The sequence below is a fragment of the Hakea prostrata genome, chromosome 5 (genome assembly GCF_041222555.1).
Source record: "Hakea prostrata isolate BN-2017 chromosome 5, UWA_Hpros_2, whole genome shotgun sequence".
NCBI lineage: Eukaryota > Viridiplantae > Streptophyta > Magnoliopsida > Proteales > Proteaceae > Hakea > Hakea prostrata.
In genome coordinates, this window is record NC_142604.1 from 38,894,884 (window position 1) to 38,912,702 (window position 17,819).

The 17,819-nt window shown below is 38.5% G+C and overlaps 1 protein-coding gene across 3 annotated transcripts in view; it reads left to right on the forward strand.

The window, feature by feature from the left end:
• The first annotated feature begins 305 nt into the window (after window positions 1-305).
• Window positions 306-17,819, forward strand: part of RPN10 (regulatory particle non-ATPase 10) — a 43,676-nt gene continuing 26,162 nt past the window's right edge. For all 3 annotated transcript variants that reach the window (XM_089156881.1, XM_089156880.1, XM_089156882.1), the window contains exons 1-8: window positions 306-465; window positions 584-662; window positions 11,473-11,536; window positions 11,657-11,770; window positions 11,959-12,064; window positions 16,266-16,380; window positions 16,467-16,676; window positions 16,792-17,104. In XM_089156881.1, the coding sequence (XP_089013007.1) occupies window positions 11,525-11,536; window positions 11,657-11,770; window positions 11,959-12,064; window positions 16,266-16,380; window positions 16,467-16,676; window positions 16,792-17,104 (870 nt within the window). In that variant the 5' untranslated portion in view covers window positions 306-465; window positions 584-662; window positions 11,473-11,524. The remainder of the gene's footprint in view (window positions 466-583; window positions 663-11,472; window positions 11,537-11,656; window positions 11,771-11,958; window positions 12,065-16,265; window positions 16,381-16,466; window positions 16,677-16,791; window positions 17,105-17,819) is intronic.

The window sequence follows — 17,819 nt, forward strand, 5'->3', positions numbered from 1 at the left end:
CACAAACATCAGTGGGTCCCACTGGTGAATTTTTTTTTTTTCAAAAAGTATTTTTCACCGTGGGCCCCACTGATGTGTGTGGTTAGGAAGCGTGGGGGAGCACTTTGTACTCCCCGTACGGGTCGCTGATCCGGACTCATTTTTGATATATCCTTGAAATTCTCCCACAAAAAACGACAATAAAAGAAAAAACAAAAGAAAAAAGAAGAAAAGAAAAAGGACTGGGCCGAATTATTTTTTCTTTTTTTTTTGAAATTTTAATCAAAGGTTGGGCCCGAATTCGATATACTCCTCTGCACGCAATGCTGTGGTGGCTCTTTACTTGTAAAAATACCCTTTATTTTCAAGTTTATCTCCCTCGGTTGCTCATGTTCTTCGAGAACCTTTCTTGCTTACACCGTCTCCAACATTAATTTTCGTCGATCGCAGGAATTTCCTGCGCTCTCCAATAGTTAACCCTAATCGGTAAGCTCGGTCTATTTTTTCTGACTTCTGATCGAACTGTCATGCCTTGCCTTTGCTGCTCTTTCTTTCTGTCTTTCGATTTATTTGATTGATTTCTTCGGTGACTATTGCTCTGTAGGATTTCGGAAAAGGTTGATAAGGCTATTGCGTCAACCGCAGGATTTCAGAATTGAACTGTCTGCAAGCAAGTTGAAGTGGTTGGTTTTACTAACTCTTTGTTCTATGTTTCTTTATTAAGGTTATTGAGTACAGTACCTTAAACGTTGATTCGTTTGAATGGAATGAATTGCTTTATCTACAACCTTGAACAAATGCTCTTTGGTATTTTAATACATTTAGGTGGTGAGTTTAATCTTGGAAACAAATGTGGTTTCAATCAATTGAAGGCTTGCTTCCGAACATAATCTGCCTCTAGGGTTTGGAATACGGTTTAATAGGTTGACTAAGGAAAAAGCATGCACGCTTTTAATTGAAGGTTTCGGCAAATCATTGAATTTCTTAGTTTGGACATGATTCTTGTTCTTTATTACCATTCTGTGAATTTCTGCACTGTTTGAAAACTGAAGAGATATGAGAATTTTTGGCTTTTATCGTTTCCCATGTTTTTAGCAAAACCCTGCAGCGAAGGATCTGGTTTCTGTGGTCCAAAGACCAAGGATTTATCTTTCCTCTCCCATCCAATCCCCATCCCCAATGAAAAAAAAAAATCCTGAGACTTGAAAGGATTCCATGTGGTAGGATGACGCTTTTGTGGGTGATTGCATATATACGAATCTGATCGGGAATATTCTGGTTGCTTAACAATGGCAGTGGTCTGCTAAATTTGAGTATGGTTGTCAGATAGAGATATTTTCATACTTTAAGAGACAATGCTTTGAGTTATAATGCAAAGAGAAAGGATTTTCCCTTGCAAATTATAACAGAAATGAAATCTGTCGAAGAAGATGCAATACCTGAAAATGCAGATTTGGTGAACTAGGGGGAAAACTAAAGAATCTAATTAAATGATTGAGTAACATTCTGCCAAGTCGTAGGTATCTAGGCGATGCCTAGGTGTCCAAGCGGTCAGTTTGTTGTTGGTCTCTCCAATGCCATTTCTGCCTTACCATGTGCCAAATCTTACATGATTCAAAAAGATTGTGATTGATATGGTTGGCTAGGTGTGACAGTAAACATCATCACTTCCATTTAGTATTGTAAGTTCGCAACGTCTTGAGGTCTATTGTAATTACTTCAGGGCCGTTGAATATAAATATTAAATTTTTTGAGGAAGGTAAATAAAGGCTCAAAGTTGTAAAATAAGGGGTGTTATTTCAGTAAGCTCCTTAGCACAGTCTTCATAGGAATATAAGTCTCTCTTGAATTCAGTTGAGATTTATTCAATCTCTATACCTCAATCTGCTCCCGAAGATGCTATTGTTTCTAGCTAGCCCACTTTTGCTTGTGCATGCTTACAATGGTTGTTGTCTTACGTAATACTGACTAGTAATAGCCAGCGTGAGGACCAGAATAAGAGATTTCAGTGTATCAGGGTTGCTTTCAAAGAAAACCATTGCTAGTTAGCATTCTGCAATTTTTTGATCTTCTAGTTGGCTCCTGTTTGAGGAAGTTAGTCCGTCCCATGCAATTAATCCCAATGATGGCCCAACCCATGCATATCAACCCTATGTTGTTTCCTAATAAAAGAAGGCCTTCTTGGTGCTTCATCTGCATCACGGCCTCTTGTCACCAGTCCCCTTCTTTTCTTCAGCTTGCATTGTCTTTCTATATTGAATCCTTGTAAGTTAGCTTATTGGAATCTGAACAACTTCCAATTAGCTTATTGGAATCTGAACAACTTCCAATTAGCTTATTGTAATCTGAAAAAATTCCAACTGTGCCTAACAAATAGTGTGTATCTCTTCTATATTCTTTGCTTTGGGTGGCTATATTCTATACGATCTGATTCCAAATAGCAGAATGAAAATGTTATCTAACATTCCTTGTCAAAATACTTGCACATGCCTTATATAGGCAATAGGTTACATCAAATTCTAATGAAATGCCACGAAAAGCAAACACAAATCCAAATGAAAAGCAAACGTAATAATGCATGTATTATGTCATTGCTTGCATCATTGTGCAATACAAGTACTGTATCTTATACAATATAGAGACAATTCCTCGGATACTTATAATCTGTATTATAATCCCAATCAAAACGTAATCGTATGCAGTTTGGCCATCTAGAAGATGGTCATGGTCCACCATGTAGTCATGCCACATGTTAAGTAGGTAATCGATATTTGGGTCCTGGAGAAGTTGATTTTGTTCCCAAGCATCATCGATTCCCATTAAACAATTTGGGATACTTCAAGGATCAATGTTGCTATATTCTATCATATGGTGTTGGAATGGTAGCATCATCGATTCCCATTAAACAATTTGGGATACTTCAAGGATCAATGTTGTTATATTCTATCATATGGTGTTGGAATGCCTACCATTCTTCAATCTCGTTCATATGGGCATGATAGAGATCATAATCCAAGGTCGTGTGTACGAAATGTTTAGCATGATAGGCCAGATATTAGTTATCATCAGGGGGAATTGGTTCTATAAGAAAAGTGGATATGGTCAGGATCTCGGTGGAATACAACAATAGCAAATTCATCGGTCTGAGATTCAAGTGATGTGTGCAATATTCCGGAGACTGGAATTCTTCAAGCAGTTTGGCCAGATATCGTTGATTTGGGCAGACAGGACCTTAAGGAGGACCATAGCCGTTGCGGTTGTGGATATAATGGCTAATAGTTTGGGTAGGGAAACAGAGGGCTATCTTGTAGACAACAAAAAGGTTCCAAAAGAACACATAATATTCTTTGTCGAAACCCCAAAGTTTTTCAATAGTTAACAAGGTAAGGTAAATGGTTAACAAGGTAAGGTAAGGGTAGGAAGGATGGCATTTGAACCATTTGCAGGAGAGACCATATTCAGAGATCAAATCGAAATGATGTCTTTGTAAATGGATTCAGTTCTGCTGATTATAGTGCGACAGGAGATGTTGCTATAAATGGAATGGTGGAAGGTTGGACAAAGGTGGGTTGAGGTCAATGGATTCTTCGCAGTCAGAGTCATCGGGTTAAGGAGGGAGGGGGATCTCTGGAGGTCTGGAAGAAGAGGCACAAGGGGTAATTGGGAAGCACAACGGGAGGATGGGCTGGATTTCTGGTGGTGGTTTTAAGGTCCTGGATAAAAAATCTTCTAGAACATCCGTTTTACTTTTGATGTGTTTGACTGTGAATGATCACTTGCTAAACTAGTGTGCCTATCTGAGTAGTTGTGATTTAGGAAGCATCTTTTGGTTGAATTGGACCATGTTTGGAAAGGCTGTCATATCCATTTCAATCTGAAAGGTGTAGCCAATGAGATGGAACCAGAAATTTTCAATATCGCGTTTGACGGCGAGGATTTCTTTAAAATGTGCTTTGGAAGGATTTTTCTGTTGTACTGAATAGGCTGCTTTTGTATCCACAGACTTGTCGCTTTCCGTGAAGTTCTTCCAAGAGAACTGTTGACCATAGGTTATTGCGTGCATTTGTCTGCAATATCCGAGTACCTGTAAAGGGGATTGCCAAAGGGTGTAGGGATTGTGCAATCTGCTTGATTTTCTTGACAACATTAGTGTGCTATTTTGTCCAAGGTGGAGCATTCTTCTTGAACTGGCCATAGAGGAACTGAGTGTACCGGCCTTGCGGGGAATGAACTCTGTCATGTAATTGATGATCCTTAGAAATTTAAGGAGTTGAGGGAGGGTGAGGACATCTGGGAAATCAAGAAGAAATTTGCTGATTTGGGGCTGGAGAACGTAGGAACTCTTGCTGATGGTAACACAAAGGAAGTTAATTGATGGAGCTGCCAAGGTGAGCTTTGTAGGAGATAAGATGACATCAGCTTCCTTTGTAATGTTGTAAAACTGTTCTAGCAACTGCGTGTGTTCTGCAGGGGAATCTGAGAATAGTAAGATGTCATCAATATAGATCAAAGCATTGGCCTCAATTGGAGCTTACAACTTCATCATTGCATTTTGGAATAGTTAGGGAGCTGTTTTGAGACCAAACAGCATGACCGTCCACTGAAGATGTTGACCAGGAATGCAAAATGTTGTTTTGTACCTATCTTCAGGATGAATGCCTGATTGCCAAAATCTTCTTCTAAGATCAAATTTGCTGAAGACCTTGGTTGATGTGAGTTGTGCCAAAAAAGTAGGCATGTGTGGCAATGGGAACTTGTTGTCTCAAGAAAGGCATTTAGTGGTTGATAATTGATCACAAGCCTCATTTCCCTCTTGTTTGTCCAGCCCTTTTATTCACATGCCCACTGAGAAGAAGTAGGTTCTACCAAATTCTTGGACCAATAACCATTGTATTTCTTGTCTGGCTAGGGCAAGATGTTTCGGGTTCATCCTATAGTGGCTGGCCATGGTAGGATTGGCATCTTAATGAAATTCTCAGGATTTTGCCAGAGGTGGTGTGAACATTTGAGGAGGAATTTGGTGTGGTTGGTGGTACGACAATCTACGAGGAGTTATTGGCAAATGGTGCCAACAGGGATGGCAGAGAAGAGTTGAGGGACAACGGTCTAGGGGAGTAATTGTCTTTTGTAGGTGAGATGTGTTTGACCACATCTGAGGGAGGGTAAATGGCTAAGAGTATTAAAACCAATGACGAGGTCTTTGCCTGGTAGTGTGGAACCAAGGACTGGGTGATGAAGGACCAAGGTGGGAAATATATTTATTTTGATGGGTTTCTTGTTAACTAGAGTAATTGAAAAGTGTTCTCCCTAAGAATATCAAAACCAATGAGGAGGTCTTTGCTGTAGTGTGGAACCAAGGATTGGGTGATAGAGGACCAAGGTGGGAAATATCTTTATTTTGATGGGTTTCTTGTTAACTAGAGTAATTGAAAAGTGTTCTCCATTGGCTGCCAAAAGAGGTTGGTTGCAAGGTTCTCACTGATCGGAAGGGAGGATATGGGGAGCGATTATGGTGAATGATGCACCAATATCATGGTGAATTAAGCAAAGGGAGGATATGGGGAGCTATTATGGTGAATGATGCACCAATATCATGGTGAATTAAGCAATAACCTTGGTGGGTTTTGCCCTGCATAATTCCTGTATGACAACTAGGGCTAACGGAAGGGTTACAGTGTTGAGATTTTGTGGGTTTCAGTTTCAGAGAATTGGAGAGGGGGATGTTAGGAGCATCAGATTGGGTAATATCATACCTGACTGGTCATCAGATGACCATGAATCTTCGTCATCCAGTGCATCAAATTCATCATTGGGGAGATCTAACATAGAGAGGTTTGCCTCATCTTCATTGTCACTGAGGCTATACAGAGATTTGACATCTGCATCCATGCCTTCCAAAGAATTTGATTCCAGTAGGAACTGATGAGCCATCTGGGCCACCTTTTCTTTCTTTCTCTTGAGATTTGATTGCGGGCATTTTTTCGTAAAGTGCCCTTTCTGGCCACTGACATATCAACGATATGAAGTTTTTCCCTGGAATTTATTTTATCTGAGAAACTTCCAATTTTTTTGGGGTTGACGCTTGAACTCAGATCTGGATCTGAAGTGCTTGCTTGGGGAAATCTTTTCTGAAATGTAACTTCTTCTTGGTTAGACGAGTACAATTGGAGTGTTTGCACTTGATCTGAAGGTGAGATGTATTACATGAAGAGCCAAGCTTTGCAGTAATTTTTTCCCATTGCTGATTGAATGTATGCTGACGGCATAATTTGTCCAAGGAGGACAAAATGGCTTGGTAGAGTTGGACTTTTACCAACTCCAATCTAATTTTGGTATTCGCTATTGAGGACATTGGTATTACATGGCATCCTTTGTCAGATTCTTCAAGTCTTCTTCTTGCATCTGGCGCCCCTGTCTCAGAGGAGCATTCTCTCATTGTTGGGTGGTACAAACTTCTCAGACATGAATTGCTTCCTCAGTCATGGTCCTAGTCTTCCGATGAACCTTGCATGGAAGTTGTTACTGTTCATCCTACCATGATCATGCAGACTCGGCGAGCAGTGAGCTTGGTGATTACCTGATCCACTTCTTATCATCAAGAAAGGACTTACAAGCAATCAAGGAAGACATTTGGTCCTTCCGCTCAAGAATCATTGCTTTGATGCTCATTGTTTGGGAACTGTCAACTAGTTTTTTTTTTTTTTTGAGTGATGATTGGCTTTGAATGTCTTTGAACTTATGGATGTTTGTTTCCTCGTTTCTGAACTTCAAAGCTGTGGCTAGAACTTCAAGCGTCTCCAGTGGTCAAGCAGCCTCTGGTGTAATGTTAACAGTTTCACCTTGTATCTGTAGAATAATAGGAGAGGTATTCTTTTTTTAAGCATAAATAAGCAGTACAAAGGAGAAGGTATTTCAGGAAGAATAACAAAAGGAGATTGAGGAAGTATAGCAGTTGCTCATAGGACTGATAAAAACTAGGAGAGTATATCAGAATCAGCCAGAAGTGCTAAAACTTAAGCAGGGTGTCTCATTGGCACCTTTTTATCTGAAAAAGATCCAAAATTTAATATTACTCAGTTGGATGCTGGTTTTTTCCCCCCTTTTTTTGGGGGGGTGGGGGTGGGTGGGAGTGGAGGGGGTTGAGGGTGAAAGGCATGTGACATATACGTTTTTGTATATTCCTAACTCAATTCATATCTGGAGTCCTACTCAATTTCATAACCTGTTTCAGTAAACAAACAATAAATAAGCCTGGTTAATGAGTACCCTAATATAATTCAAACCCTTCTAATTAGTAATCTAAGACGCTCAACTAAATTCCTGCATTATTAGGCCCTTTTCAGACATACAAAGAAGTTAAAAGCCTAATTAAGCCATTGGACTGCCACTAACCCCTGTTGGCTGTCCCAGGCTTGTGCCTGGGCTTCCAAATTTGATAATGTCAACCCATCCACTCCAGGACTCTCAAGAAATTATGTAGCTTATGGAAGTTGACGTTCTGATAAAAAACAGAATACCGATTCTGATTGATACCATGTTTGTTAAATTGGTAACGCGACCGTGGTATTTGAGGGCTCCCCTAAGCGTGATGGTGTTGCGTTAGTGGAGAAAGTGTTCTAATATACATTTTTATGTGGTACAACTATCATATTAGAACTTATATAATACTATATATAGGATAAACAAATGTTAAAGTGATGTATCCCAGGGTTTGGGGATAGATTTTAGGATCTTCTAATTTGGAACCAGCACACAAATTGGGTTTATAGGGTGTCTCAGCCAAGGTAGAATAGGGGTTTAAGCCTGCTGGTTTTGCAGATCAGAGTGCCTTCTATTGTGGTTTCTACAACTAGAGTAGGGTCTGATTGACAAATCTCAGTAAAATTTTGATTTTTGGAAAATTCTGCAGTTCAAGGAAGAAGATGAATTGCTGGTTTTTGTTAAACTTCAGAGATAAGGCTGAAATGGGGAAGATAAGATTAGGACTGTGTTCAGTTTAAGGGCGACCCAAAGGGAAGGGAAAAGGGTTCAATTGGGGCTGGGAATATGGTTTTCCTATTAGGGTTAGGACTGTAAACGTGGGAAGAAGAAGAAGAGGATGGGAGATGGCTTCTAGGGCTTAGGGAAGGGCTGGAATTTGCAGAAAACTAAGGGGGAGGGGTGAGAGGGTATTTGTGATGGGATTGGGGCTACTCCTAAGGTCTGAAACTAAAGGGGAGGGCTTGGGATGGCTGCGGACAGCAAGGGGAGAAGGCTGGGGTTGGGGATGGGGTTACACTTGTGAATTGAAAGAATTTCAGAAAGCTCTTTGTAGAATGCTTGAATCAGTGATTGAAGACCTTGTGGTTGAAGAAACAATGCACAAATCCAGCTGCAAGGTGTCCTCTAAGGATCCCTCGACTTTCACAAGCCAATCTCAAACTCAATTTTCATTCAATGATCTAAACTAAAAAGAATTTACACTCAAAAAGTTATTTGTAGCGTGAAACAAAGGACTTTGACTCATATTGGGATACCCTGACTATTAGGGTCCTATCACAACTTAACTTGGACTCTGAAACACTTATTGAAAATAATCTAATTACTTCACGATCTCAGCCCTTGGATCTGAGATCTCACTTAAACACTTTAAATCACCTAATGCTAATTAGATAACTTTAGATCTGAGCAACCAAATTACAAACAAACTAAACCCAAAAAGAAAATAATTCTTCCTAATTTAAGTTATCCTTGAAAGTAGGACTTCTAAAAAGGAAACAATTCTTTCCTAAATTAACGCAACTTTATGATTCTTTCCAATTGGAACTTCAAAACAAATGATTTGACTCTCAGGACTTCTAAATAGACTAATGTATTGGATTTCGGTCTTCATTATAGCTCGATCCAGGGGTAGGAATTGACCATTCCAAGGTTATTAAAGCGGCAAAGCGACCAAAGCGATTAGGGCTCCGTCTTGGCAATTAGGCGACTAAACGGCGCTTAGGCGGCAATAAAGCGACCAAAGCGGTTTAGTCAATATTTTTAATATTACTACTTTTAAATTACTTTTTAATACAAATACTTTTTATAATAAACTAAAGTACTAAACAAACATTCAACAATCACATTCATAAAAATGCAAATAAAAAAAATTCAAGAATCACAATTATGAAAAATTATCCAAAAAAAGATTAAAAACATAACTTCATCTCATCAAGCATCATAAGATTCATAACAATAATTATGTAATATGTACTATACCAGTAATCAATGTGAAAAATGAAAATGAAAGTAGTAATTTTACATTCTTACTTACTTCTATGATAGTGTGACGCCAAATAAGTGTCTTGTACTCTTGTGCATAGATCAGTAATTAGAATTGATGTATCCATTTTTTCCTTTTTTTAACCAAACAATGTTGACATGATAAATTAATAGATCTCATTATTCCGATTTTCAAGTCATTGTTTATTTAATGATTCATTGATTATCAATGTTGAATATGGCTCAAGCTTCACATTCTGTTGCCGACAGGCACTTTGGGCCTCGATTCCGAAATGGCTCACATATTTAAATTTATATACGGCATTGTAGAATAAATTATGATTAAAAAAAGAAAAAAGAATATGCACAAATTACAAAATGTAAAAAAAGCGGTTATTTTAGCATCTAGGCGGCAATATGGCGCAAAAGGCGGCAAAGCGATAGTGCCTAAGCAAAAAAGCGGCAAGAAATCAGCCCGTTAGTTAAGCGGCAACAATTTAAGCGGTTAAAAAACCGCTTTGCCGCCTAGGCGGACGCTTTGATAACCATGGACCATTCTACCCCTGGGATAGATTCGTCCTCCCTGACTCACAATTTGGCTTGGGCCTTTTTTTTTTGGGGGAGGGGTCCAACCCAGTAATACATAAAGAGTCATAATAATGCAAGTGATGTAAGCAAGCCGACCCCCCGGCTGAACCAGCTATTTGGGCCCTATAACCAAGCCCATTGACGCATCAAGTGGTCTGGGCTTACCCTACCAGGGGTAGTTTGGTCATTTTCCCACTTCTTTTGTTAATTTAGTCCAGTAAGTCTTATTATATTTTTGTGAGTCCATATCTAACTTTAGTTTTTAGTTGTGTTGGTATTAAGAGTCCTAGTCAGCGATGGAGTCCCAATGGGAATCAATTTAAAATGAGATTCATTTTGGACTTGTTATTTTTGCAAGCTGTTTTTCTTTAAGATTCTTTTTGTGTGTGTGTGTGTGTGTGTGGTTATTATTTATTGAGTTGTAAAGGGGATCTTAGTGTATGAAGGATTGCTAGTTGTGAGTCAAGTTAGGTTTCCGAGTTTTAAGTACAAGTCATTCTATAGATGACCTCAGCCCTCATTTGGTCTTGTTTCTTTGATCTTCAAATGATCTCATGCTTTTGTTTCATTATAACTAAGTGTACCACTAATAATAAGTGGTGTTATCAAATAAATTTTTATTATTCAAAAAACCCTAAAAAATACGATCGAAATACGAAATGTCAAAAAGCAACCACTCAGCCCACAAGGCATCATATGGCATACAAGGTGTTGTCTAGAGACACAAAGCGCGCATTTATTTTTTGCACACATAAAGTAGGCCATCGCCTTTGGCATTCTAAAATGCTGGCTTTGATAACCATGATTGATACAAACATCTTTACTTCCATAACTCTGAACTAGGCATTGTCTACATTGTGGCAGTTCAGAAATGGCTCTTACATCATTATCTAAACCCCTAGTGTTTGGATATGCTCAAGTTCAACGTGGTCTGGAGACTTGGACTTTCGCATTGAAGATGGAAACAGAGATTGCTTTTGTTTCTTCTTCCCCAGCATATTAGTGGAGAAAGAGTCACCACTTTTATCGTTCTGATCTACCATGATAACTTCTTGGAGGTTTTCCCATTGAAAAGGTGCATAATGAACTGTCCATTCACTTGGTGTCCTAGTGCCGTTAATACAGTGGCACACCAATGGGCAAGGGAAGGGGTTTATAGATTCAGTTGTCTGACGGATTTGGTCCTTTGCAGGACTAGATTGGTGTAATTATTGTTCCTGCTTGCTTGGAAGGTTGGATTGGGCATTTTAATGGTTCCTTTTTGTCAATTATATTTTTGATTTATTGTCTTTTATCATTAATCAAAAAAAGAGGGGAAGGGGGAGAAGAGAGCAAGGATTGAGGAAGTTGTTCTTGTTCCATACAAGTTTGAGTTCATGCTTATTTTTGTCTCTCCAACTTTTTGTTTTTATTTGTTATTTCTTTTGTTTCTTTTTGTACTCTTCAGAATTCTCTGTCATTTTCTGATATTGGCCAAGCTCATTTAGTTTTCGACCTGGATCATTTTATTTGGGTCTACATCCTTGATTGTGTCATTGGTGTTAGATATGTAACTCTAAATTTTCTCTGAACTTTGATTTGAAATGCATTGTTGTATGATGTGCATTACAGGTGATAGCTTTATGTCTTTTGATAAACCCAAATTATTTCTTCTATAAACAGGGAGCTTTTTTCAGCATTCTTTTGATAAGAGACTACCACAGAATTATCAGCCATGGTGCTTGAGGTTAGCAATGGAACTGCTTTCATTGTTATAGAAGTTCTCTTATTCTTGGCTTCTGTATTTTTTTCTCCCTTGGGATTAGGGATGTTAACTTAATTTTTTGGCTTATTTTTTCACCTGTAGGCTACCATGATCTGTATAGATAATTCTGAATGGATGAGAAATGGTGATTATTCACCCTCAAGGTTTCAAGCACAAGCTGATGCTGTGAATCTGATATGTGGAGCAAAAACACAGGCAATGACCCATTTGTCACTCATCTAGCTCTTAGTAGTGAATTTTTTTTTCATATTTGATTTTGGATGCTGGGAGTATTTCTTCATGATTCTGTTGGAATTGTTTGTTGCTCATCTTTTTTTTCCTTCCTGTGATTAGTAAGATCTTATTTATTATTGCAACTAAATATTAAATTGTCTGGTTTTCAGTCTAATCCGGAGAACACTGTGGGAATTTTAACCATGGCAGGAAAAGGGGCACGTGTTCTGGTGACTCCTACCAGTGATTTGGGCAAGATCTTGGCTTGCATGCATGGTAAGTTTTTAGTTTGATTTTCATGTAAGGAGAAATGTTTTCAATTGTTAATAATTTCAGTACTTGTAATCAGCCTAGGGACTGAAAGGAAATTGAGAAAGAAGAAGAATAGGAGGAGAAGATGAAAGGGAGAAGGGAGAGTGCTCGCATGCATGAGACTCTCCCCTATTACGTTGTTATTTAAAGATTGCAAACTACTCTTAGGAAACTAAATTACAGCAAAAGGAAAAAATAAATATGCATAGATTATATAGGGTCTCCCAACTCTACTAAAAAGGAAGCTACCCTAGGGAGATTATCAACCAGCAACAAGGAAAAAAGAAGGTAAACTAAAATAGAAAGTATACCATACTAGGCAACTTTTGAACTGCACATAACCAAGATTATCCATGATATCCTGGCCATGGTAAGGTGTAATCATTAACACTCCCCTCAAGCTGGGTATACAATCAAGGGCTCCAGCTTGGAATAGCTGGAACATATTAAAAAATGTCATTTCACTTGAGCATAAGTATTAATAAAAAACGATGCTAGACATTGAATGAACTTCACCCAGGAGATAATCAATAATAATTTAAGTAGACACTCTTCATGTTGAAAGAACCTTACAACAATAAGAATATTAAGTGGTGGTGAAGATGAACCGTATCTGTAAGTATATCAGCAATAGTAACATTAAAGGCACCATCCAAGAACAGCCAGTAAAGGAATTTGCTCCAACCACACGAGTAGATAAAATATGCAGCTTCAATGTCCGCTCATGTAGGTAAAAAGTGCAGTTACAACGTCTATATAAGGGCTCTCAGTAAGAAGGCAAGTAGTAGATAGTAGGTAGTTACTGTGCACAACCAAAAGTAGAAATAGAGCCTCAATCAAAGGTCTCAAGTCAAATATAGGTTACTGTGATTCTGTGGCGAGTAAAGAGGTGAAGGACAATATAAGTTACTGCGGACCAAGTAGGTGGTTAAAGAATAGTATGGCTTATTTCTTACCAAGTAGGTAGGTAAAAGGAAGTATGGGTTACTGCAGACCAGGTAGGTGGTAAAAATGACCAAGTAGGTTTGTAAAGGATTGTATGGATTACTTCATACCAGTATGTAGGTATAAGGCAGTATGGGTTGTTGTGGACCAAGTAGGTAGGTCAAAGTGAGGTGTCGTAGAATACCATGTTAGGGTAGAAGTCTTCACAAATAATACTCTTCAGAGGACTTGATTAAATGTAAACAAAGGCTCCAATCTCCCCCTCACGTGTAGCATTACACGTGGACAAATAATGACTGCCAATTATTAGTATCTCATAATCTGTCCTGTAGCAGTGAGGGAAGCACCATCCAATTTTAAGGTAGTGAGTGCATCAGATAAAGAACTGATAACCACCCAAAGATCCTTATAATATTCCATCTACTTGAAAAATAGCACATTTGAAATCGAGTATGGTAAACAGAGTAACCGTACCATTCAAGAAAAATGTCTGCAAACACTTGTGATACTCGAACCAGTAATAGAAGCAATAGGAAGGCAAAAATATATCAACTGAATTTTCAATAATACAGGGGCAGCAGTATTATAACTTGCAGCAGAATCCAATACGGCATTAACAGAATTTCCCAAGGCAGAAAAATTCAATAAAAAAGGGGCTGCAGCAGTATATCTTACAGCAGAATCGAATACTACATCAGTAGTATTTTTCTGAACATAAAACCTCAGTGGAACAGGGCAGTAGCAATGTAAGCAGTGGTAATATCACAGTAAATGCCAAGTTAGCAGAACGATGGCAATATCAGGATCATATCTTATCTACCAGAAGAACAATAGAGTGGAGTCAATTCTGGTAGATAGGTTATTAGCAAACGTAGGGCAGAAATAGCGCCTTGTGGGACACCATATAAAACAGTCTAGCAGCAGCAATGAAACCAATCTTGACATGGGATTAAGGTTACAAATGAAGAGCAGTAGCAGTTGAAGAAATCACATGAATTTTTCTTTTTGTCTAGGCAGTAGATGCAGTCTAGATAACCGAAATAGAGTCAATTGGAAGTAGAAATGTAGAATAGATGTATTTCAGGCTGGCATAGGGCTGTAGTAGGTTCGACAGGTTCTCGTGTGTCCAAAAAACTTCACTGATCTTTGGATTCTGCAGTAGTGGTAATAGGAGATACATAAATCACTTCATGAATTGCATAGAAGGATCTAATATTTCATTAATGCAGTGAAGGGTGGCTGTGCACCAAGTAGAAAGGGAAAAACAAAGAATTTGAGGAGAAGAAACAGTTCCCAAGCTGATTACAGATGCTCTGGTACCAAGAATTTCAGTTCCTGTGATTAGCCTAGGTACTGAAAGTATTCAGAAAGAAGAAGAAAAATGGGAAGATGAAGCCCTAGGGAGAAACAGGGAGAGAGCTCATATGCATGAGACTCTCCTCTATTATGTTTTATTTATAGATTACAAACTACTCTTAGTTAGGAAAACTTTTTGAAACTAAATTACAACAAAAAAAGAAGTAAATATGCATAGATTACATAGGATTTCCCAAATCTACTAAAAAGGAAACTATCCTAGGGAGATAGCTTTTCAACCAACCAATGAGAAAAATAGAAAGTAAACTAAACTAGGCAACTTTTGGACTGCACATAATCTTGGCCATGCTAAGATGTAATCATCAATTTCAAAATCTTTTTTGCTATAGTTTAATTGCTGAGATTTTATTGAAATACCAGAAAATTCAAGTTTGAAATTTCATGTCCAAGTATGTATGCCATTAGAGTCATAGTTTGAGGAGCCAAGATACTATATGTGCTATTGATATCCTTGGCCTCCTGGTTATCAAAGTTAATCAAGAATTTTACTTTATGTATTTGTCTGTGAGGGCTCCTGAAGCTAGACATCTGCTACAGAGATATTCTTAGTGGTTGGATAATGTCATCAGTCATCTGGAGCAAAGATTGATTTCAAGATGCCATGCCATTTTCCCCCTTTTATTTCGGATTGAAATGCTAGAGGGTTGGCTTTCCAAAGCTTGCTCAATTCTGACCAAGGGGTCATGGGTTCATGTTTGCAAACAGTCTCTCTGTGAAAGTAGGGGTAGGGCTGTGAACGTCTTGACCCTCCTCAGACCCTGTGGTGGTGGGAGCCTCGTGCACTGGGTATGCCTTTTTTTTCTTCTTCTTTTTGCTATCAATAATCTGTCAAAGACCAGTTGAAATACTGTTATTTGTCCTTGGGTCACCTGACTCACCTCCCACTTTTCCCTCATTGATGAGGATGGTCTAAGATGTGACATCTTGATCCATATTTAAGAGTAGTTTTTCCCTGGTCAATAGAAGGGGTTGTTGAGACAGGCTAAACATTAGTCAACCCTATGATGTGGCTTTGGTGGGTAATTGCCAAATTTCGGTTATTTATTTATTTATTTATTTTAAATGATGTGGCTTTGGTGGGTAATTGCCAAATTTTGGTTATTTATTTATTTTATTTAATTTTCTGTTATAGGGTTCATATTATGCCAGACAGTCCTATTTTCAATTTGTTGGTAGTTTAATCAAGTTCTTAACTAACTTGTTTTAGAATATGTTGCATTTTTTCGTTTGGAGGTACATCCCATAGGATAGTTACTTTGGTCTTCATCGTTAGTGTTTTGTTTGAAATGGATGCAGTCTGATTCATAGACGATGGTTGTTTTAATTCTTGATTTGGCTTTTCATTTCATGATGGGTCTTGATCAAACTAGATTTGGATTTCAATTGCTTGTTACGTCTGTATATTCTGGGTAATATAGGTCATATGTGTGTCCCTGTGGTACGATATGACCTGGCCCGATGGGTTTTACTCACTTACCTGTTTGGAACTCTATTTATATGTACCTCATGTAAAGTCATTGTGAGATTTAGGGATTTTTTTACCTTAGGGTTTTTGGTGAGAGTTTGTAACACCATTTGGTATCTTGAGAGATTGTCATTATAATCCTCTTCTTTGCTTCCACATAGAGTGAAAGTTGTTCTTAGCCCATGGACGTAGCACATTATGTTGATGTGAACTAAGTTAAATTTCTGTGTTAATTTGATTTGTTTCCATTTTTGTTTGTTAGTTTTGGTGTTCATTTCAACATTTTTTTATTTCGTGAAGGTAGTTCCGAGCAATCTACATGTTGATATGTATGACTAGCTACTAATGATATGCTTTTTCATTTTGGGGGTGGGGCAGGCTTAGAAATAGGAGGTGAGATGAACTTGGCTGCTGGGATCCAGGTAGCTCAGCTTGCACTTAAACATCGCCAAAACAAAAAGCAGCAACAAAGAATTATTGTTTTTGCTGGAAGGTGGAGGCTTTTATCCCCAAGTCTGTTTTATGCATTTTCATTCCCATTTAGGTTGTTAATTTCTTGCCATCTGTGAATGCTTGCAGTCCTGTCAAGCATGAGAAGAAATTATTGGAAGCAATTGGAAGGAAATTAAAAAAGAATAGTGTGTCTCTTGATATTGTGGATTTTGGTGAAGAAGATGATGGGAAGCCAGAGAAGCTAGAAGCTCTACTTGCTGCTGTAAATAACAATGATAGCAGCCACATTGTTCATGTTCCTCCAGCTCCCAGTGCTCTTTCTGATGTGCTTATAAGGTGACATGATTTTTTTTCATTTTTTTGTTTTTATTATTTTTGTTATTTAGTTCATTTCTTTCACATTTCAAATGGTGGAGTTCTCTTTATCTTTTGTGATTGGGGTGGATTTCAGCACACCTATATTTACTGGAGACGGGGAAGGAGGAAGTGGTTTTGCAGCCGCTGCAGCTGCAGCTGCTGCAGCAGGTGGTGTTTCCGGTTTTGACTTCGGTGTAGATCCCAACTTGGATCCTGAACTAGCTCTTGCCCTAAGGGTTTCAATGGAAGAGGAGAGAGCAAGGCAAGAAGCTGCTGCAAAGAGGGCCGCAGAAGAAGCTGCAAGACAAGAAAAAGGAGAACAGCCGTCAAATTCACAGGATACAACTATGACTGATCATCGTAGTGTTACGGCTCCTGAAGCAGAAAACAAGAAAAATGATACAATGGTTAGTTATATTGCAGTTTTTTTAATATGTTGATGACCTCTTTGAGGTTGACTTGATTCCAGTGGACTAGTGTTGTTTTGGGTTGGTAAGAGTCCACTTAACTTGTGCCTTGGTGCAGTTTTGATTGGAGCTTTTGTTTATGTTTACCTTTTGATTTTGATTAGCAGATGATAAACCTTATGTTTAGTAATTGCTAAGCAGGAACCTTGCACAGTGAATGCATCCACACACACACACACACACACACACACACCCCGCCCACAAAAAAAAAAGACAAAACGCCTTTCTTCTAGGACTTTTAGAACTGAAGTGGGGAGATGAAATAATTGCTGAAGGATGTAGAGGTGGACGTGTGGGAAAACCAGAAGAGACAAATAAGAAATCAACATGTTAGAAGTGATTTTGGATTGTCCTGATTCCTGTTGAAGGGGGTTGTTGTTGGAGGTGTTTATTGGATGCATGTCTGAGGAATATCAGCTTGTCCATTAGAGGAGCTGGAAGATCAAGATATGGGCTGGATATTGCATGTAAATTAGTGACAAAAGATATGCACTTCATAGATTTAAACAGTAAGTGTGTGGCTTTAAACAGAATGGCAACACGAGTAATTTGGTTGATCCCTTATTAGTTGGGAACAGGCTGAGTTCATATGAGAGAGCAGGGGGTGATTGCTACAATGTGGCCTCAGTTCAATGAGGGCCAATCTTCCATGATA